This window comes from Octopus sinensis, linkage group LG15 (assembly GCF_006345805.1).
Source record: "Octopus sinensis linkage group LG15, ASM634580v1, whole genome shotgun sequence".
Classification (NCBI taxonomy): domain Eukaryota; kingdom Metazoa; phylum Mollusca; class Cephalopoda; order Octopoda; family Octopodidae; genus Octopus; species Octopus sinensis.
In genome coordinates this window covers 11,166,491-11,190,099 of record NC_043011.1, presented here as the reverse complement: position 1 = coordinate 11,190,099, position 23,609 = coordinate 11,166,491, and the positions used below count along the sequence as shown (strand labels likewise).

General features: G+C 41.9%; 1 protein-coding gene across 1 annotated transcript in view; it reads right to left on the bottom strand.

Moving 5' to 3' along the window:
- Positions 1–23,609, bottom strand: part of LOC115219951 (dual specificity protein kinase TTK-like) — a 69,202-nt gene that overhangs the window by 30,276 nt on the left and 15,317 nt on the right. Inside the window, exons 2-3 of the mRNA XM_036509475.1 lie at positions 12,679–12,743; positions 11,565–11,716 (exon numbers count right to left, since the gene is read on the bottom strand). Of these exons, the coding sequence (XP_036365368.1) occupies positions 11,565–11,716; positions 12,679–12,742 (216 nt within the window). The 5' untranslated portion in view covers position 12,743. The remainder of the gene's footprint in view (positions 1–11,564; positions 11,717–12,678; positions 12,744–23,609) is intronic.

The window sequence follows — 23,609 nt, the reverse complement described above, 5'->3', positions numbered from 1 at the left end:
CGGAGGACCCTGTCAAAGGCTTTCTCCATGTCAACAAAAGCCAGGTACAGAGGTTTATCTTTGGCCAAGTATTTCTCCTGCAGCTGTCTTACCAGAAATATAGCATCACAGTGATGCGTTTCCCTGGCACAAATCCAAACTGCATCTCATCTAAACTGACTCTCTCCCTAATTAGTTGGGCTATGACCCTCTCCGTGATCTTCATTACCTGATCTAACAACTTGATACTTCTGTAATTATTTGTATCTAAAGCGTCACCTTTTCCTTTGTAGCAGTTGACTATAGTGCTGCTACACTAGTCATTGGGTATGACTCCTTTATGTATCACCTGGTTAACTATACAGGTGACTAGGCTATAGCCGACACTGCCAGATATTTTGAGCATCTCTGCAGTGATTCCTGATGAGCTGGGGGCTTTCTCTGTCTTCATACTCTTAATTGCTTTATCTACCAAGGTCCTGTCAACTCGGATAGCAGGTCCCTCTGTTGGGTCAACATTCGGCAAACTCTCTTTATCCCATTCATTTTCTTTATTCAGCAACCTTTCATAGTGGCATCTCCAAACCTCTCTCTTTGCATCCTCATTCAGCGCAAGTGAACCATCATCCATGTGGACACATTTCTCTCCTACAACATCACGGTAGTCTGCAAGAGGGTGTCATAGAATCGGTGTTTCTGGCCATCGGGTAGACCCAGCTGAGGGGCATAGGCCAAGATAATGGTTGCTAACCCATGCTGAAGCACTAATCTAATCTTAAGTATTCTGTCGCATACTCTGACTACCTCGATTACCTTATCCACCCATTTCTACTTAAGACGTATACCCACGCCACCCACCCGTCAGTGTTCCCTGCCCAGAAAATCTTGTACCTGTGTTCTTTGCTTGTGAGGAACCTAGCAGAACCTCCTCTCCACCTTACTTCTTGGATGCAGCACATATCAACACATCTCCGCTCAAGCATCTCAACAATCTCACCAGACCTACCTTTCAGTGTGCCGACGTTGAGAGTGCCAAACCTTTCAAAACGGGTTCCATGCTTTTCACACCGAACACGACTGCTAATTACCACTTCCATTCTACCGTTTTCTAAAGAGGCAGTTGACGCTGTGGAAGATCTGAAATTCATGATTTTAAATTCTATAAAGATGCGAATCAATGATAATTTGCCTTTCTCCGAAAAGGTCCTTCCCATACAGACCATTTAGAATTACATAATATCACAACAACACTGCAATCACTTGCATCTGTAGCCAATATAATATCCAACTTTGGGTCAAAATGCGATAATGACAAATCCGATGTTAAAGTGCTTTTTAACTTGTCAAATGCCCTCTGGCACTTAGTCCAACATCAGTTTGTATTTTTCTTTAATAGATATAGGCGCAGGAGTGGCTGTGTGGTAAGTAACTTGCTAACCAACCACATGGTTCCGGGTTCAGTCCCACTGCGTGGCATCTTGGGAAAGTGTCTTCTGCTATAGCCCCGGGCCGACCAATGCCTTGTGAGTGGATTTGGTAGACGGAAACTGAAAGAAGCCTGTCGTATATATATATATATATATATATATGTATATATATATAATCCAAGAATCCTCGGTCGTCCAAACAAATGCAATTAAAGGCGTGAAAAAGAGAACCCCTTTGTTCTGTCAAAAAGTGATTGATCATCTCCCATCTCCGCTGCGATTGTTCGCTTCTCTGCTTTTCCCTTGTATTTATAATATCTGTGACAGCTAGAAAGACAGTCATATCGTAGCAGAGACAGTGCTTATTTAGGTCAGCACTTGTCCAGTTGAACTTAGCCTGACATGGCTGAGGTCAAAGGGAGATGGTCAATCACTTTTTGACAGAACAAAGGGGTGCTTGCTTTCGCGCCTTTAATTGCATTGGTTTGGACGACCGAGGATTCTTGGATTCGATTTCGAATCTAGGCTTAGAGAAGGAAGTGCTAATTCTTACAGAAGACACAAACAAATAGGCGCAGGAGTGGCTGTGTGGTAAGTAGCTTGCCTACCAACCACATGGTTCTGGGTTCAGTCCCACTGTGTGGTATCTTGGGCAAGTGTCTTCTGCTATAGCCTCGGGCCAACCAATGCCTTGTGAGTGGATTTGGTAGACGGAAACTGAAAGAAGCCTGTCGTATATATATATATATATATATATATATGTATGTGTGTGTGTGTTTGTGTGTCTGTGTTTGTTCCCCTAGCATTGCTTGACAACCGATGCTGGTGTGTTTACGTCCCTGTCACTTAGTGGTTCGGCAAAAGAGACCAATAGAATAAGTACTGGGCTTACAAAGAATAAGTCTCGGGGTCAATTTGCTCGACGAAAGGCGGTGCTCCAGCATGGCCGCAGTCAAATGACTGAAACAAGTAAAAGAGTGGGGCCCTTACGTTACGTATACTGGGAATGTAAATTTGATAATAATTTACTAAATCCAAGAATGCTTGGAGCACAGTCACATTATTCGGCATGAACATATTTTTCATTGCAGTTGCTCTGGATGGATCTGGTTTTATCTATTATCTGGCTCAAGTGTTTAATATTTTTCATAAAGAACTCACATTTTTCTTCTGTTAACTTGAAACCATATTCTCTAATCTTTTTGAATACCCTTTTAACATGTTCTACATGTTGTTCGTTGTTATTTGCTTTATATTAGAATATCGTTTAAATAGATGATAGCAAAATCACAGTCACCCAGTGCTGTATCCATTATTTACTGAAATATGGAAGGAGCCACTTTTACACCAAATTAAATAATCTTAAATTTAAATAATCCACAGTGTGCATTGATGGTTACTAAATGTGAGCATTCTTCTTCTTACATGGATTAGTAGATATACTTCAGAGAGGTTTAATTTTGAGAAGAATTTCCCTCCTTCAATTTTGCAAACACTTCTTCAGGACTCAACAGTGAGTGGTTATGTGAGATTTAACAATCATTCAAACCTGTTGAAACATCTGCACAAATTCTTAAATTTTTATTTTACTTTTATACATAGACGGTAGGTGCTACCCAGCCTGAGTGCTCCATCTTCTCAATTATTCCTAGGCTTTCAAGTTCCTTGTTGACCTGGTCTATAGCCAAGTACATTCTGTTTCGGTTTAGATACAGGTGTTTCACTTTGTTTTACAGCATTTTTTGCCTTTGTTTTCATACAGCAGTTCTTCTGAGAAAACATCACCATCATCATCGTTTAATGTCCGTTTTCCATGCTGGCATGGCTTGGACAGTTTGACTGGGGACTGGCAATGTTTCTACACCCGGATGCCCTTCATAACGCCAACCACTCCAAGAGTGTAGCGGGTGCTTTTTACGTGTCACTGGCATGGGAGCCTGTCCAGCAGCACTGTCATTGGCCACATTCAGATGGGGTGCTTTTTATGTGCTACCGGCACAGGAGCCAGTCGGAGGGGGGGGGGTCTGGCATCGACCATGTTCGGATGGTGCTTTTTATGTGCCACCGGCACAGGGAGCCACTGGCAACCACCCACACATGAATGTTGCTTATTGCGTGCCACCAGCACAAGAGCCAGTCAGGCAACACTGGCATTAGCCACAACTATAATTTCCATTTTTGATTGTGATCTGATTTTTGATTTTACTTGACTCAATAGGTCTCCTTGAGCATGGCGTGTCACCCAATGATTCAAAGGTATTTTTTAAATAGGCTGGTTATGCAACACTGGTATAGGCAAGAGCTGTGATCTCACTTTACTTGCTGGGTATCTGGAAATCTCTCTCTCTCTATTTACTCAGTCGAAGTCGACTCTCGGTCACTCATTGGATCAGTATCCTCCAGTCAGTTCTATCCTGGGCCGCTTCTTTCAGATTGGCTATGTCCATTCCGGTATCACTCTTGATGGTGTCCAACCAGCGGGTTCTTGGTCGGCCTCTTCCTCTCTTGCCACTGACCATTCTGAGCATGATGTTCTTCTCCAGGGATTTTCTCGCATAATATGACCGAAATATGCCAATCTATGCTTGGTGATCCTAGCTTCCAGCGACATTTTCGACCTTATCTGCTCAAGAACTTCTCCATTGGTGAGCCTCGCTGTCCATGGAATCCGCAAAAGTCTTCTCCAACACCAAAGCTCGAATGCATTAATTCTCTTCTGGTCAGCTTTCTTTAGTGTCCAGGTCTTGCATCCATATGTTGCTATTGGGAAGACAATTGCATTCACCAATCTGCATTTGGTAGCGAGTCTGATGTCTCTACTCTTTCAGACCCTGCTCATGCTGACCATTGCCTCTCTGCCTAGTACTATCCGCCGTCTTATTTCTGGAGTGCAGTCACCATCTCGATTTATTTTGGAGCCAAGGAAGATGAAATAAATCTGGAAATAAATGTCTTTTTTTTTCAGTTCCTCAGCCTCATTTGAACCTCTGACTGAACCAACTATGTTCCCACACAAAACACTTATGGGCGTATTCCACAATTTGAATAGTTTCATCCACTCTGTACCAAACAGATAAACTGAATTTTTTAGCACATATATTTTTGCCATTTTCATTTGGTCATGAACTGTTACATTCCCTATAAATTCACCAACAAAAAAAACAATATTTTACCTGTAACACTATGTGCTACTTTTGTAGATTTACTTAATTTTGGCTTACCGATATACTTCCAAGTTTTTTCGTTCACAATGGAAATATCACTTCCAGTGTCTAACTTCATTTTTGCTTTTATATCTTGAATTTTCACATTCACAAATTTTCTCTTTGTGATATTACCATTTTCTTTCAATGACATAGTGTTTATTACAAGTAGAGAGATATATTTTTCAACACGTAAATACTGATAGAACAGCATATATAGGATAAAATTCTTACAGAGCAGAAAAATCTATCAGCAACCAGCCATGAGAATTGAACTCACATCCCTTTGTTTTCCAGTCAAGTGCTCTACCATTAAGCTAAACTGCTTTACTGACAAATTCATCTGCAATTTTAGAACTTATAAAGTCATCTCGAAATGCTAGATGTAATATAAATTACATCATATGTAAACAAGGCGCATGGCTCAGTGGTTAGAGTGTTGAGCTTACAATCATGAGGCTGCGTGTTCTGTTCTTGAGCAAGACACTTTATTTCACGTTGCTCCAGTTAACTCAGCTGTAGAAATGAGTTGCGACGTCACGGGTGCCAAGCTGTATCGGCTGCTGCCTTTCCCTTGGATAACACTGGTGGCATGGAGAGGGAAGGCTGGTATGCATGGGCGACTGCTGGTCTTCCATAAGCAACCTTGCCCAGACTTGTGACTAGGGGGTTAACTTTCTAGGTGCAATCCCATGGTCAGTGTTGTGACCGAAGGGGGTCCCGACCGACCGATGTAAACAAACATAAGTTTGTTTTTGAAGTGCTGAAAGGTATTGTAGTACAAGTAGAAAGATATATTTTGTCATCTTGATTTTACACTGTGCTTTTACGTGTCCAATTTTTCCACAACAGAAGCATTCTGCTTTCTTAAATGGACAGAATTTCTTCAGGTGTAGACCTCCACTTGCAAAACATGGGTTTGTTTCCTGATTCCTCTCCTGCTTGTACTGTACTTTAGTACACACTCGATTTCTATTCTGCCTATTTCGCACTTGTTTCACTTGGGAGTAATCTTTAAGTTCGATTTTCTTTGTGTCATGTCTTAAATTTACCATTTTTCACAGTCTTCTGACACTTGTTGTAAGGTTACCGCTTGGTTTTACTCCAGCTTAGTAAGAATTCTTATTCTTATTTCTATGTCTTTCTTGGCAGTTAGTCTCTGTAAATATCAGGCACTTGAACATATCTGGCATTAATTCATCCAGCTTGAACTTTTCATATTCCCAACATATATGATGTGGTTCTCCTTGTTGTCTTTTTCTAGGTTCAAACACTTCCAATGTGTATTGAACAACGAGGTTTTCTCACTAAAAATTTTACACAATAATAACCGGAAGTTTCTACCGCTGTCTTGACTCCCCCCTCCCGCGTATACATCCACGTCGGTTCTTTTTGATCATATGGAGCAAAAACGGTGAAACGTATGCAGCTGTATGGAAGTTTCTAACCCAGTCTTACTTACCACCCCCACCTCCATCCCCATGTAGGGTTTATTTGATCATATAGCGCAAAAACTGTGAAATGTATGCAGGTTGAAGTCTAGTGTTTCAGTATGAAATCTGCCAACTGCAAGCTTTCTTTTCAGGTACATGACACGACTGTCCCTCATCCCAGGGTCTCAGAGGCCTACACCTCCCACACCCTCAGAGTTGGCACACTCAATGTTGGCACATTGAAAGGTAGGTCTGGAGAGATTGTAGAGCTGTTTGAACGGAGACGTGTGGATGTATGTTGTATCCAGGAAGTAAGGTGGAGAGGAGGTTCCGCTAGGCTCCTCACAGGCAAGGAACACAGGTACAAGATTTTCTGGGCAGGGAACACTGACGGGGGCGTGGGTATACTTCTTGCGGAGAAATGGGTGGGTAAGGTAATCGGGGTAGTCAGAGTAAGTGACAGAGTAATTAAAATTAGATTAGTCCTTCACCACAGGACAGCTACCATCATCTCGGCATATGCCCCTCAACCAGGACTACCAGAAGGACAAAAAGACCAATTCTATGACACCGTATTGCGGACTACCTCGTTGACAAATGACAGTGACCTTCTCTTCGTGGCAGGTGATTTCAATGGACATGTCGGACGGCATGTCGGGGGCTTCCATGGCGTCCATGGAGGCTACGGTTTTGGCTCTCAAAATGAGGAGGGAACCAGGCTGCTGGGGTTCTGCGATGCAAATGACCTTATGGTCTGCAATACCAACTTCAGGAAACCCACCTCTCACCTAGTCACCTACCGTTCTGGCAGACACACCAGCCAGATTGACTACATCCTTGCCAGAAAAAGGGAAAGAGGGCTGCTTATAAATGCCAAAACCTTTCCAGGCGAAGAATGTACTCCTCAACATAGATTAGTAGTTAGCGACTTCAGGATCAGAGCTAAATGGTTGCCCAGAAGAAGACCTGCTTGGAGAAGGGTCTGGAAGCTTAAAGATCCTGCAAATGGACAGAGATTTAGAGACATACTACTCGAAGCCTTTGACGAAATAGAAGGGGATATAGCTTCACTTAATGTGGAAGGCAACTGGAGATTTCTACAGGACAATCTGCTGACAGCCACTGACCAGATCTGTGGCATAGTCACCCGTATAGTCAACCAGGTGATACACGAAGGAGTCATACCCAATGACTGGTGTAGCAGCATACTAGTCAACTGCTACAAAGGTAAAGGTGATGCCCTAGATACAAATAATTACAGAGGTATCAAGCTGTTGGATCAAGTAATGAAGGTCACGGAGAGGGTCATAGCCCAACTAATTAGAGAGAGAGTTAGTTTAGATGAGATGCAGTTTGGGTTCGTGCAAGGGAAAAGTACCACGGATGCTATATTCCTGGTAAGGCAGCTACAGGAGAAATACCTAGCCAAAGATAAGCCCCTGTACCTGGCTTTTGTTGACATGGAGAAAGCTTTTGACAGGGTCCCCCGATCCCTTATCTGGTGGTCAATGAGGAAACTAGGGATAGATGAATGGCTGGTGAGGACTGTGCAAGCCATGTACAGAGATGCCGTAAGTAAGGTTAGGGTTAGCAACATGTACACAGAAGAATTCAAAGTAGAGGTTGGGGTCCACCAGGGTTCAGTACTCAGCCCCCTCCTATTTATCATAGTCCTACAGGCAATTACGGAGGAATTCAAGACAGGTTGTCCCTGGGAGCTCCTCTACGCTGATGACCTTGCTCTTATTGCTGAGTCACTATCAGAGCTGGAGGAGAAGTTCCAGGTGTGGAAGGAGGGTTTAGAATCGAGGGGCCTTAGAGTCAACCTAGCTAAAACCAAAGTACTAATAAGTAGGAAGGTAGACAATCCACAAATGTCTTCAGGAAGATGGCCCTGCTCGATCTGTAGAAAAGGTGTAGGTAGAAACTCTATAAGATGTACCCAGTGTAAGCTATGGACACATAAGAGGTGCAGCAATGTCAAAGGTAGGCTAACTGGGAAGATAGTTTTTGTATGTGGCAGATGCTCAGGAGCATTAACCCCCGAAAATCTGCAGAAAATAACTTCAGTCACTTTCCAAGGGGAAAAACTAGAAGTAGTTGATAGCTTCCGTTATCTAGGTGACCAAGTCAGTAGTGGGGGTGGGTGCGCTGAAAGTGTAACTGCTAGAATAAGAATAGCCTGGGCAAAGTTTAGGGAGCTCTTACCTCTGCTGGTGACTAAAGGCCTCTCGCTCTGAGTAAAAGGCAGACTGTATGATGCGTGTGTACGAACAGCCATGCTACATGGCAGTGAAACATCGGCCGTGACTGCCGAGGACATGCGTAAGCTCGTGAGGAATGAAGCCAGAATGCTCCGATGGATGTGTAATGTCAGTGTACATACTCGACAAAGCGTTAGCACCTTGAGAGAAATGTTATACCTAAGAGGCATCAGTTGTGGTGTGCAAGAGAGACGATTGCGCTGGTATGGTCATGTGGCAAGAATGGATGAAGATAGGTGTGTGAGAAAGTGCCAATCCTTAGCAGTTGAGGGAACCCGTGGAAGAGGTAGACCCAGGAAAACCTGGGACGAGGTGGTGAAGCACGACCTTCGAACTTTAGGCTTCACTGAGGAAATGACCAGCGACTGAGACCTTTGGAAATATTCTGTACGTGAGAAGACCAGGCAGGACAAGTGCGCCCAGCCCACTTATGAATGCCTTTCCTCCCTTGGACACAAAGACCTGTTGAGGCAAGCGAAGTCGATATAGAACCTCATCCGACGACAGGCACCCATGCCAACCCCCTTTGCTTGCGAAGACATGTTGGGGCAAGCGAAATCGAAATCGAAGTCAAAATCGAATTGAAGCAGCCAGGATCCCTGGTCTGGTGGTACGTAAAAAGCACTATCCGACTCGTGGCCGATGCCAGCGCCGCCTCCACTGGCTTCCGTGCCGGTGGCACGTAAAATACACCAATCTGACCGTACGACAGGCACCCATGCCAACCCCCTTGCTTGCAAAGACATGTTGGGGCAAGCGAAATCGAATTGAACCAGCCAGGTTCCCTGGTCTGGTGGTACGTAAAAAGCACTATCCGACTCGTGGCCGATGCCAGCGCCGCCTCCACTGGCTTCCGTGCCGGTGGCACGTAAAATACACCAATCTGACCGTACGACAGGCACCCATGCCAACCCCCTTGCTTGCGAAGACATGTTGGGGCAAGCGAAATCGAAATCGAATTGAACCAGCCAGGATCCCTGGTCTGGTGGTACGTAAAAAGCACCATCCGACTCGTGGCCGATGCCAGCACCGCCTCGTCTGGCTTCCGTGCCGGTGGCACATAAAATACACCAATCCGACCGTGGCCGTTGCCAGCCTCGCCTGGCACCTGTGCAGGTGGCATGTAAAAAGCACCCACTACACTCACGGAGTGGTTGGCGTTAGGAAGGGCATCCAGCTGTAGAAACACTGCCAGATAAGACTGGAGCCTGGTGCAGCCTTCTGGCTTCCCAGACCCCCGGTCGAACCGTCCAACCCATGCTAGCATGGAGAACGGACGTTAAACGATGATGATGATGATGATGATGATGATGTAAATTGTACCTTTAAAGTTTATATCAGAAGATATTTTACAGGAGCATTTAATCACTGTAATGCTCATGTTCTCCTGCTGCCAGTTTTCTTAAGTATTAAACAAGTTTTCGTATTGTTGTCCCAATCTTTGCACTCTTTATTGAAGATTTACTCTTTTACTTGTTTCAGTCATTTGACTGCAGCCATGCTGGAGCACCGCCTTTAGTCGAGCAAATCAACCCCAGGACATTCTTTGTAAGCCCAATACTTATTCTATCGGTCTCTTTTTGCCGAACTGCTAAGTGACGGGGACGTAAACACACCAGCATCGGTTGTCAAGCAATGCTAGAGGGACAAACACAGACACACAAACATATACATACATACATATATACAACGGGCTTCTTTCAGTTTCCGTCTACCAAATCCACTCACAAGGCATTGGTTGGCCCGAGGCTATAGCAGAAGACACTTGCCCAAGATACCACACAGTGGGACTGAACCCAGAACCATGTGGTTGGTAGGCAAGCTACTTACCACACAGCCACTCCTGCGCCTATTTGTTTGTGTCTTCTGTAAGAATTAGCACTTCCTTCTCTAAGCCTAGATTCGAAATCGAATCCAAGAATCCTCGGTCGTCCAAACCAATGCAATTAAAGGCGCGAAAGCAAGCACCCCTTTGTTCTGTCAAAAAGTGATTGACCATCTCCCTTTGACCTCAGCCATGTCAGGCTAAGTTCAACTGGACAAGTGCTGACCTAAATAAGCACTGTCTCTGCTACGATATGACTGTCTTTCTAGCTGTCACAAATATTATAAATACAAGGGAAAAGCAGAGAAGCGAACAATCGCAGCGGAGATGGGAGATGATCAATCACTTTTTGACAGAACAAAGGGGTTCTCTTTTTCACGCCTTTAATTGCATTTGTTTGGACGACCGAGGATTCTTGGATTCGATTTCGAATCTAGGCTTAGAGAAGGAAGTGCTAATTCTTACACTTCTATAGTAAGCGTGGAAGGTAACTCCTTCTTCTGACATGTACTTAAACTCTGTCATGAAGTTTGCTACATAATCTGGTGAGAACATCTTTTCGGTATTTTTTGAAAACTTAATATTCATTAATTGTAACACTTGTTGCTGTAATAGAAATTGTTGTTGTTCTTTCAGTAACTGTTGTTGCAACTTGAGCAAACAGGCCAACAATTTTCCATAATTTTACGATTTTTCCATACTGTAAACTTCACAAAAAAACTTAGTGAATTTCATAACACCTAGTGAGTTTGTTAATTCCTTGTTGCCACTGTTGCAATCCTTTCGTTTGACTGTTATAACACCCACTCTGCTATAGCAGTATAGTTAGTAAGACAAGTAAGACCACAACTATCTATGACCATCTATTTCATATTCTCTCTTTATACTGACTGATGTCACCTTATTTATAGCGACTAGCACATACCACTTGTCACGTGGGAAGGGTGTACCATTATTACTATTATCCCCGCAACAATTACACCCCAATACAAACTCATACTCTCTTTCTTACATGCCAGTATAACTGTTTCTCTCACTCCTTCATCATCTCTTGCTTACCTATATGTGCACCAATTTTAATAGCAAATGTTATAGAAAGTGAATAACTGGCAGAGGAAGAGATTAAAGATTTCTCTATTTGATTAGAGAGTTCAGAACTTGCCTTAAAAGAGATATGAGAGTAATTTGATTTAGATTTCAGATGGTATAGGACAGATTCACATGCACTATCAGATGGATTCGTGTCATACAGGATATTAATAGTTAACTATATTGTGCTAAATTAGCTTGTAGTGGTAAACTCAATAGACATTAAGTATTTATTTACAGCTAGGTAGCCATACACATACCATAAACAATTAGTAGAATGTCAAGATGCCCTACAGACTCAAAATATCAAATGTATGTGCACACATATTTTCATGATACATTACCTTCAGTGCATGAACATACTGATCACATATGTATGCAGTCCACGAATTTGTAACAGGTACAGGAGATTGTTCCTTCAGGTAGTGGATAAACTCCACCCAATCTTCAGGACGATTGCCCTGACTGTGTATGCGGTTCATCCATTCTGTGTGAACTGGAGTGGAGGAAAAAAAGCAAATGGGTTAGAACCTTGTAACAGGAAGAGGTTAGGTTAGGCTTTGCAAATATGACAAGATTTAGAAGATACCAATTTAAGAAAGAAAAGAAAAAGCAGCTGAGAACTACATTTCCTTTTCAAGCATTATCTTTTATTTTTTACTTATTTCAGTCATCGGGCTGCCACCATACTAGGGCACAACTTTGAAGGGTTTTAGTCAAATTTACCCCAGCACTTATTGTTTTAAAGACCGGTACTAACTCTATTAGTCTCTTTTGCCAAACTGCTATGTTTTGAGGATGTAAACAAATTAAAACTGGTTGTCGAGTGGTGGTGGGGTACAAAACTTACACACACACACGTGACAGGCTTCTTTCAGTTTCTGTTTACTATATCCATTCATATGGCCTTAGTCAAACTGGGGAATATAGTAGAAGACACTTGCCAAAGGTGCTACACAGTGTAACTGAAACCAGAACCATGTGGTTGGGAAGCAGGTTTCTTACCACACAGCCATGCCTATACCTACATTTAATTTTTTTTTTTGTAGCTGTTTGTCAAGATCTAATGTGAGATAAAATATTTTTTATAGCTCAACCAACGAAGAAAGGCAGCACTCATAACCATTTTTGAGGACCTCCAAAACTTGTAGAATAAAGGGGCCTGGTCCAAATGCTTGTACAAAGTGAACTTTGCTAAAAAAACACAAAGGCCAGGTAGTGGCATTAAACTAGATGATAATTAAAGAATTCCCACCCAAGATCATGTTCATAATTTTCATCTATCGAATCCCATTTACAAGGTATAGGTCAACTCAAGGCTGGAGAAGACACATGCTCAAAGTGACTGTGAAGCATGTTTCTTAATTGCATAGCCTTGTGTCTATTTGATTATGATAGTGAATATAGTTGTGGTATTGTTGGTAAAGAGAAATAAAAATTGTCAACATAATTACATACCAGTCAGCTCTACTGACGAATCTTTCAGGCTGTCCTCTTCATGAATAGAACTCGCAACATCCATGCTGAAAACAGAGGGAAAGAAAGTCATGAAGATTCAGTTTGGCAACTGATGTTCCTTATTTTTTTTTAAAAACTGTGCAGAAGTCCTGTATGGAAGGGCATAGAAACCATGCCAAAACAGACATGGAACCTGGGCAGCTTTCCAGCTCCTATCAAACCATCCAACCCATACCAGCATAGAAAACAGACATTCAATGATGATAATGATGATATATATCATCATCATCATTTAGCGTCCGTTTTCCATGCTAGCATGGGTTGGATGGTTCAACTGGGGTCTGTGAAGCCAGAAGGCTGCACCAGGCCCAGTCTGATCTGGCAGTGTTTCTACGGCTGGATGCCCTTCCTAACGCCAACCACTTCGCGAGTATAGTGGGTGCTTTTTACGTGCCACCCGCACAGGAGCCAGATGGAGCTGGCAAACGGCCACGAACGGATGGTGCTTTTACGTGCCACCGGCACGGGGGCCAGGCAGGGCTGGCAACAGACACAAACGGATGGTGCTTTTATGTGCCACCGGCACGGAGGCCAGACAGGGCAGGGCTGGCAACGGCCACAAACGGATGGTGCTTTTTACGTGCCACCGGCATGGGGGCCAGGCGAGGTTGGCAAACAGCCACGATCGGATGGTGCTTTTTACGTGTCACCGGCACGGAGGCCAGTCGGGGCGGCGTTGGCAATGGCCACGATCGGATGGTTCGCTTACTTGTCACCGGCACTGGTATCACAGTCGCAATTTCCATTGATGTTGATCGACTTCGATTTTGGTTCTGTTTTCTGATATCTGATTTGATTTGTTTTGATTTGATTTGATTTTGATTTTTTCTTTTTTTTTATATATATATTAGCGACAAAGGCAGTATTAAAACTGAGAGCTAATATTTATCCCCACTTAAACATGGATGTTCTGTTAGAACAAACTGTACTGTGGTAGATATCATGAGAGAAACTCACGTATTGGTTTTTGGTACGAAATGCATTCTTGTTTATATCACTAGCAGGGAGATAAATCCCTGTATTCTCCAGCAGAGACCACCAGATCATGTGTATGTATATGTGAGGGTGAGTGAATGAGTATGCATGCATGCATATGAGTTTGCGAAGACCTGTTGAGGCAAGTGAAAATCAAAAACCAAAATCAATCAACATCAATGGAAATTATAGCTGTGATACCAGTGCCGGTGGCACGTAAGAGAACCATCCGAACATGGCCTTTGCCAGCGCCGCCCCGACTAGCCTCCGTGCCGGTGGCACATAAAAAGCACCATCCGATCATGGCCGTTGCCAGCCTTGCCTGGCCTCCATGCCGGTGGCACATAAAACGCACCCACTACACTCACGGAGTGGTTGGCGTTAGGAAGGGCATCCAGCCGTAGAAACATTGCCAGATCAGACTGGGCCTGGTGCAGATTTCTGGCTTCCCAGACCCCAGTTGAACCGTCGAACCCATGCTAGCATGGAAAGCGAACACTAAACGATGATGATGTACTTTAGAGAGAAAACTGATAAACCAGTGCTCTTGGACAAAATACCTTACATTTGTCATAGGTTACACAGACACTGTTATTTATTGTGAACTATGCAATGAATCAGAGACTGTCTAGCTGGATAACTGTGTTTGTTTAACTGCAGGTCAGGAAAAAAATATGTGGAAGTACAATTTGTGTTATCATTCACCGGATCTTTTCGTTTTGAACGGCAGTTTTTAACATAATTTCTAGGTAACTAAAAAATTTGAAACTTCGTATACTGGTAGAATGTGTTTATAAAACATCTTTTTCTCTTGGCTTTATTGAGAAAATTCTATGGTTTGTAAGATATTTGGTCTTTAATTTCTTGAATTTCAGCAATTTCAACCAATCAATGACCGTCTATTGAGCTGGAAACATTCTGTACCGTTTGAATATGTCCTTCGTTTAAGAAACAGATTGGGTTTATTTACATTTGTGAAGAAAAAAAAGATACCTTTTCTCCCACCCCTAACCCTAAAACAGATTGAAATGCAATAGATCGATACTAGGGTCATAATTATGGGTGACAATTTCATGACACCGCTAGAAAAAACTGCCGTTCAATGCAAAAAGATCCCATTCACCTTCAATAGATGTTTAGCTATGTTCTTACTGCCATGAGGTGCCAGAACCTAACTTTTAGATATGTTATAAATTTGATTCTTATCAGACACAATGTAACCACATTCTCTTCTCTTTTTCAAGTGTATAAACTTTGCAATTGTTCAAATTTAGACATTTCATTATTACATTTTATTCTGCATAAGCTCAGTTTGCTTAATTGAAAGAGAATAAATAGCATGTCATCATCTTTTATCATCCATGCTGGCATGGATTTCGCAAGAACATTTCAGCTAAAGGGCTCCACCAGGTTCTATGTCTGCTTTGGCATGGTTTCTACAGCTGAAGCACCAACCACTTAACATAGATTCTGGATACTTTTTACATGGCACTAAGCACCAGTGAGGTCTCCAAGTCATTTTGATTTATGTCATTCTTGATTATACATCGGTTTTCAAAAATAATATATGGAAAAATAAAAATCAAGTTAAGTCATTTCACTCAACTTTATGCCTATCCGACACAAATATTGGAATCGTAAAATCACTAGAAAACCGTTAAAAGCACATAAAATCATGTCACAATAAATAATAAAAGTATATAAAATCATGTTAAAATATGCACAGTAAATGCTGTTACACACACCAGAGCTTAGTAAACGAAATCATGAAATCAACTGTGTTGTCTTATTTTTTGGTCTTTCAGAGCTGTACACAACCCCTGTGCCCTGAAGAACATACCCAAGGTATCTCTCCCTGTTATTTAGATGGCTAATTCAAAAGCATGGGTTGCTGTTGTTTTTGAAAATTGGTTCTTCAATCATTTTATCCTAGCAGCAGAGAAGTACTGTAAGGAGAAAGAGATTCCTTTTAAGGTTTTGTTTATCTTAGATAATGCTCCTGACCACCCGCAAAACATCGTAGATTTTGACCCCTAACGTTACCATTGTATACCTCCCTCGGAACACCACGTCTCTTCTGAAGCCAATGGATCAGAGAATAATTGTTATCTTTAAGAGTTACTATATGAGGTGTTTGCTGTGGCAAGCAGTAGCTGCAACTGATCTTGATGAGTCCATCACAATTCATGACTTTTGGAAGAGATACGATATCTACAAGGCTGTACAGAACATGGAATGATGTACAGAGCACGGCTATGAATGGTGTATGGAAGAAGCTATGCCTACATTTTGTGAATAATTTTAAGTGGTTTGATAATGTTGTCATCAACAAAACGTTGGTGACTATGAGCAAAGAACTGGAAATGAATTTGGAGGAGGATTTCACAGATTTATTTGAAAAAGACAAGCAGCCCCTGACGAACAAGGATTTGATGGAGCTTCACGAGCAGTAAAATAAAAAAGAAGAGGAAATCAAACCTGAGCCACATCATTTTACAAGAAAATGCAACAAGCATTTGCATATATCAAAAAAGGTCTTTCTATGTTCAAGGATATGGATCCAAATGTTCAACACTTTTCCAAGATTATGTAGGGCTTGTCATGAAGCTTTTGCTCCTTATAATCTAATCTTTGAGGCAGAGAAAAAGAAGACAGTTAAAGGAACTCTCAACCGGTTTTTTTAGCACATCGAACAAGAACAGCCAGAGTCAGCTGTTGATGTTGACGATCCACAGCCATCTACATCCGCGATGTAAACCACCAAATTCTATGTATGTATTGGTAAATTTAAAACAATTAGTTTTTTTTTACTATTGTTAAATAATAATAATTACTGAATTTGTTTTTTAAGCTTAAAAATGACTTTCATTTTACCATGTCTTATTGCAAACCGCATTCATAAATAAAGCGTCCATGATGTCCAGTAAACACCACCAAATTGTATTTGTAAATTTAGATGACATATTTTTACTGTACTGTATCAAAAAATAAAAATTATTTGTTTGTAACCTTAAAATAAGTTATTAACCAAGTATTATTGAAAATGCATTCATAAATAAAGTACAGAACTGAGAATGGTAATTATTGGTTTAGCCTAGAGACAAGTAAATTTGACTTAAGTCAGTTTTCGACTTAAGTTGTGTCTCCTGGAACTAATTAATGACATGGGATGAGGTATGCCTGTATTTGAACAGGATTTTTCAGATTTCTAAGACATTTATCGTCTAACATCCATGCCTGGTCAACATTGTTGAAGTAAGGTAACCGCAAACAAATTACAACAATAGCCCGCTAAGATATCTCTTCTCTCTATATATAAACGGCAGTTTGTCTGTCTGTGTGGCTGTCAGGTTGTACCCTCACCCTGACCACAGCTTTCAACCGATTCTGATGAAACTTGACACACACATAGTCCAATGTCATTATTCAAAACTAACGCAGCGAAAATTTTGAAAAGTTCCCCCAGTTCTGAAAAAAATCGATAAATTCGACATGGGGTCAAGAATCTGAGCTTTTTATATGCAACGCATTTTCTGTTGGGAGACAGCTAGGAACATCGTATACATAGAAGTATTCGAGTGAAGAGAAGACATTGCAACCTACACATGCACCTTTGTTCCCTAGAGGGAAAGAACTAGATTGGGATTAGTCGTTGCCTACTAGGGGCTCTTACATACCCGGGCAACGCCGGGCTATGCTGCTAGTAAAGTATAATCCATAACACTTATGGAATAAGAGAACAGTGGCATTGAGGTATTGTGGACATGAAATAAAGACTCAACCCAATGCCTCTTTGTACATGTCATCTCACCCTGTCAATGAGAGCTGATAAAATACAATCTATAGATCCAAATTCTACAACTCTACAAATGTAGTAATTCAAATATCACACACAAGAATTCAACAAGCAAAAATTATATTTGTTATGTTCTTAATGAGAGCATGGTCAAATAATGAGAAGTTTATGAAAAAATGCAAAAGTATTACCTTATACCTTTAGTTTTCTTATTCTACTATCTTAGCGCCGCTTACCACTTTCTTTATTTATTGACCCCCGCCCCTCCTTATATCCCTCAAAACCCTCACTAATTCTGAATTGTATCTTTAATATTTGCTTTTATTTTGTAATTGTTTTTGTTACAAGACTCAGGTTAAGAACCACTGGTATAAAGCTTGGATAAGGCAGCAAGCTGGCAGAATCGTTAGCCTTTCATCCTTTCAGGGTTGATAAATTAAGTACCAGTTATACACTGGGGTTGATGTAATCAACTTAATACCTATGTCTGTCTTTGTTTGTCCCCTCTATGTTTAGCCCCTTGTGGGTAATAAGGAAATAGGTATAAAGCTTGGATATTATTATCATGTAAAAACAAACATCTTTCTCAGTTAATAGATTATAAACAAGTTTGATCCACAGTTTTCATATATATGAAATAATGTGATTCTTAAAACTCAAGATATGTGCAGAAACATTATCAAATCATTATAGTAACATACTAAGTAATATTAACTTAATTTTTAAAAATTTGAAAACTATTTTTAAATTTCAGCAAGATGAAAAATAGGATATATTTAAAATTAGGAAATAAAACAAAAAGTAATAGGTTTTACTATCACTCAATTTAATAAAGTTTCAAAAAAATTAAAATGCCGATTGGAAAAATAAAAAACTTTAACAATAAAACTAAAGCTTTTAATATTAAATGCTTATGTTAAAAATATAGTACATATTTTTGTGAGAAAAAAATAATAATATAAAGGTAAATGTTAAACTAAAATTCAGATGTAAATATTACAGAAAGCACTAGATAAAACTAAAAGCTATGCAAAATCTTTTCCTTTTTAAAGAAACTAATTTTTAAATTTTCATACAAATAAATACAATATTTTATTGTACAAATTTTACATACAACTTTTCTTTTTTACTCTTTTACTTGTTTCAGTCATTTGACTGCAGCCATGCTGGAGCACCGCCTTTAGTCGAGCAAATCGACCCCGGGACTTATTCTTTGTAAGCCCAGTACTTATTCTATCGGTCTCTTTTGCCGAACCGCTAAGTGACGGGGACGTAAACACACCAGCATCAGTTGTCAAGCAATGCTAGGGGTACAAACACAGACACACATATTATATATACATATATACGACAGGCTTCTTTCAGTTTCTGTCTACCAAATCCACTCACAAGGCATTGGTCGGCCCGAGGCTATAGTAGAAGACACTTGCCCAAGATGTCACGCAGTGGGACTGAACCCGGAACCATGTGGCTGGTTAGCAAGCTACTTACCACACAGCCACTCCTATATATATGTACATCGTAACCCTAACCGCCCCCCATTCGTTCTCTATTATCTATCTATTTCTCTAACATTTAAACATTGTTCCGATAGCTTCGTCTTCCTTGTTTGTCTTAAGATCATGCATATCTGTTAATCATTATATTTTATTCTTATTTTATTCAAGGTTATCATTTCGTTATTTCATTCTCCCTAAATTTGTTTAACCATAGCTTACAAGCGCAGAAGACGATGCTCTAGTCTAAACTTGCTGTTTCGCGATACACTCGCCCTCCCACCCCCTCCACCTTAACCGGAAGTTACTAGCCTTTGTCTTCCTTGTGTACCCCCCCCCCGCGAACACTTCTAAGGGCCAAATGCCATCCACACCCCTACGTAGGGTTTATTTGATCATATAGTGCAAAAAATGGTGTAGTGTATGTAGGTTGTAGTCTAGTGTTTCTTTATGAATTCTGCCAAATGCAAGCTTTCTTTTCAGGTACATGACACTGCTGTCCCTCATCCCAGGGTCTCACAGGCCCACACCTCCCACACCCTCAGAGTGGGCACACTGAAAGGTAAGTCTGGTGAGATTGTTGAGATGCTTGAGCGGAGATGTGTTGATATGTGCTGCACTCAAGAAGTAAGGTGGAGAGGAGGTTCCGCTAGGTTCCTCACAGGCAAAGAACACAGGTACAAGATTTTCTGGGCAGGGAACAATGATGGGGTCAGGGGCGTGGGTATACTTCTTGCGGAGAAATGGGTTGACAAGGTAATTGAGGTAGTCAGAGTATGTGACAGAGTACTTAAGATTGGATTAGTGCTTCACCATAGGTCAGCTATCATTATCTCAGCCTATGCCCCTCAACCGGGGCTACCGGAAGGGCAGAAAGATCACTTCTATGATACCCTATTGCAGACTACCTCATTGACAAATGACATGGACCTTCTCTTTGTTGCTGGTGACTTCAATGGACATGTTGGTCGGCATGTCGGGGACTTCCATGGCATACATGGAGGCTACGGTCTTGGTTCTCACAATGAGGAGGGAACCAGGCTGCTAGAGTTCTGCGATGCAAATGATCTTATGGTCTGCAATACCAACTTCAGGAAACCCACCTCTCACCTAGTCACCTACCATTCTCGCAGACACACTGGCCAAATTGACTACATCCTCACCAGAAAAAGCGAAAGAGGGCCGCTTATAAATGCCAAAACCTTCCCAGGCGAAGAATGTACCCCTCAACATAGATTAGTAGTTAGAAACTTCAAGATCAGGGCTAAATGGATGCCCAGAAGACCAGCATGGAGGAGAAGGGTCTGGAAGCTTGAAGATCCTGCAAATGGACAGAGATTTAGAGACGTATTACTCAAAGCCTTCGATGAAATAGAAGGGGATATAACATCACATAACGTGGAAGACAACTGGAGGTTTCTACGGGACAACCTGCTGAGAGCCACTGACCAGATCTGTGGATGGTGCAAAGTCCCATCTCGACTCAAAGTAATGTGGTGGTGGAACAATGTGGTTGACAGGGCTATTTAGACAAAAGAAACAGGCTTGGAAGGACTGGAAGAATGGAGGTAGCAAGGAATTGTATCAGACTGCCTGAAGGGAAGCTAGGAGACAGGTTTATTTAGCCAGAGGGGAAGCAGATAAGAAAAAATTTGCCAATGTTCTGCGCCATGAGGACCAAAGACTTGAAGTATTTCGTGTTGCAAGACAGTGTGTGAGAGAGAATCGTGATGTGGTAGGAGAGAAATGTGTCCGCATGGATGATGGTTCACTTGCACTAAACGAGGCTGCAAAGAAAGAGGTTTGGAGACGCTACTATGAAATGTTGCTCAATAAAGAGAATGAATGGGAGAAAGAGAGTTTGCCGAATGTTGACCCAACAGAGAGACCAGCTATCCGAATTGACAGTACCTTGGTAGTTAAAGCAATCAAGAGTATGAAGGCAGGAAAAGCCCCCGGCCCATCAGGAATCACTGCATAGATGCTCAAAATATCTGGCAGCGTCACACTATACAGGTGACTATGGCATAGTCACCCGTATAGTTAATCAGGTGATACATAAAGGAGTCATACCCAATGACTAGTGTAGCAGCACTATAGTCAACTGCTACAAAGGTAAAGGTGATGCTTTAGATACAAATAATTACAGAAGTATCAAGTTGCTGGATCAGATAATGAAGGTCACGGAGAGGATCATAGCTAATTAGAGAAATAGTCAGTTTAGATGAGATGCAGTTTGGGCTTGTGCCAGGGAAAAGCACCACTGATGCTATATTCCTGGTAAGACAGCTGCAGGAGAAATACTTGGCCAAAGATAAACCTCTGTACCTGGCTTTCGTTGACATGGAGAAAGCTTTTGACAGGGTCCCCCAATCCCTTATCTGGTGGTCAATGAGGAAACTAGGGATAGATGAATGGTTAGTGAGAGCTGTGAGAGCCATGTACAGGGATGCTATTAGTAAGGTGAGGGTTGGCAACAAGTAGTGAAGAATTCCGGGTAGAGGTAGGGTCCACCAAGGTTCAGTCCTCAGCCCCCCCCCCCCCCTATTTATCATAGTTCTCCAGGCAATAACAGAGGAATTCAGGACAGGATGCCCCTGAGAGCTCCTCTAGGCTGATGACCTTGCTCTAATTGCTGAGTCACTATCAGAACTAGAGGAGAAGTTTCAGGTGTGGAAGCAAGGATTAGAATCGAAGGGCCTTAGAGTCAACCTAACTAAAACCAAAGTCCTAATAAGTAGGAAGGTAGACACATCACAAACACCTTCAGGTAGATGGCCCTGCTCGATCTGTAGAAAAGGCGTAGGTAGAAACTCTATAAGATGTACCAAGTGTAAGTTATGGACACATAAGAGGTGCAGCAATGTCAAAGGAAGGCTAACTGGGAAGATAGTTTTTGTATGTGGCAGATGCTCAGGAGCAATAAACAATGAAAATGTGCAGAGAACAAGTTCCGTCACATTCCAGGGAGAAAAACTAGAAGTAGTTGATAGTTTCTGTTACCTAGGTGACAAAGTCAGTAGCGGGGGGCGGGTGTGCTGAAAGTGTAGCTGCTAGAGTAAGAATAGCCTGGGCAAAGTTCAGAGAGCTCTTACCTCTGCTTGTGACAAAAGGCCTCTCGCTCAGAGTAAAAGGCAGACTGTATGACGCATGTGTACGAACAGCCATGCTACATGGCAGTAAAACATGGGCCGTGACTGCTGAGGATATGTGTAAGCTTAAAGAAATGAAGCCAGTATGCTCCAATGGATGTGTAATGTCAGTGTTCATACTCCACAGAGTGTAAGTACCTTGAGAGAAAAGTTGGACCTAAGAAGCATCACTTGTAGTGTGCAAGAGAGACGAATGAGCTGGTATGGTCATGTGGCGAGAATGGATGAAGATAGTTGTGTGAAAAAGTGCCACACCCTACCTGTGGAAGAGGTAGACCCAGGAAAACCTGGGATGAAGTGGTGAAGCACGACCTCCAAACACGGGGTCTCACTGAGGCCATGACTAGTGACTGAGACCTTTGGAAGTATGCTGTGCGTGAGAAGACCCAGCAGGATAAGTGAGGCCATAACCTGTGGCCTCTACCTGGGATGTAGCCAGCCCACTTATGCATACCTTTCCTTCTTGGGACACAAAACTCTGCTTGCGAAGACCTGTTGAGGCAAGTGAAACCGAAATCGAAATCGCTCAAAGATCAATGGAAATTGTAGTTGTGACACCAGTGCCGGTGGCACGTAAAAAAGCACCAACCGATCGTGGTCATTGCCAGCGCCACCTGGCACATAAAAAGCACCCACTACACTCACGGAGTGGTTGGCATTAGGAAGGGCATCCAGCTGTAGAAACACTGCCAGATCAGACTGGGCCTGGTGCAGCCTCCTGGATTCCCAAACCCCAGTCGAACCGTCCAACCCATGCTAGCATGGAAAGCGGACATTAAACGATGATGATGATGATATATATATATATATATATATATATATATATATATACATATATATATACATATATACGACGGGCTTCTTTCTGTTTCTGTCTACCAAATCCACTCACACGGCTTTGGTTGGCCCAAGGCTATAGTAGGAGACACTTGCTCAAGGTTCCACACAGTGGGACTGAACCCAGAACCATGTGGTTGGTAAGCAAGCTACTTTATTTTATTGAATTTGCCATAAAGGCAGTACATAGAGTATGGTAGCTCGCAGGCTGGACAAAGACATTAACGAGGTGAATGATAATGATACAAGGATGATAAGAATGGGAGAAGACGAAAAGAGCCCGCCGACTTTTGCTTCTCTAAAACATTGGGGTTTTTTTAAATACTAAATGAGGTATTAAACCTCTTACAGTTTTATAACATATTTATGGACTAAAATGTCCATTACAATCAAAAACAATAACATCAATGAGTAATAAATTTTCTTGCTTCCTGCAGGCATTCCAGCAGCCGTAAGTTGGGGTCCTTTACACATGATCTATACTCTTCCTTTGAGAAGGAGTTCATTATGTGATAGAGGTTCCTTTCTTCCAGTACCCGAGCAGCAACCTGCGGAGGCCACTCTGGAATACAAGTCGAGTCCATTAGGTAAGGACTATCACAGGAACTTTCTATA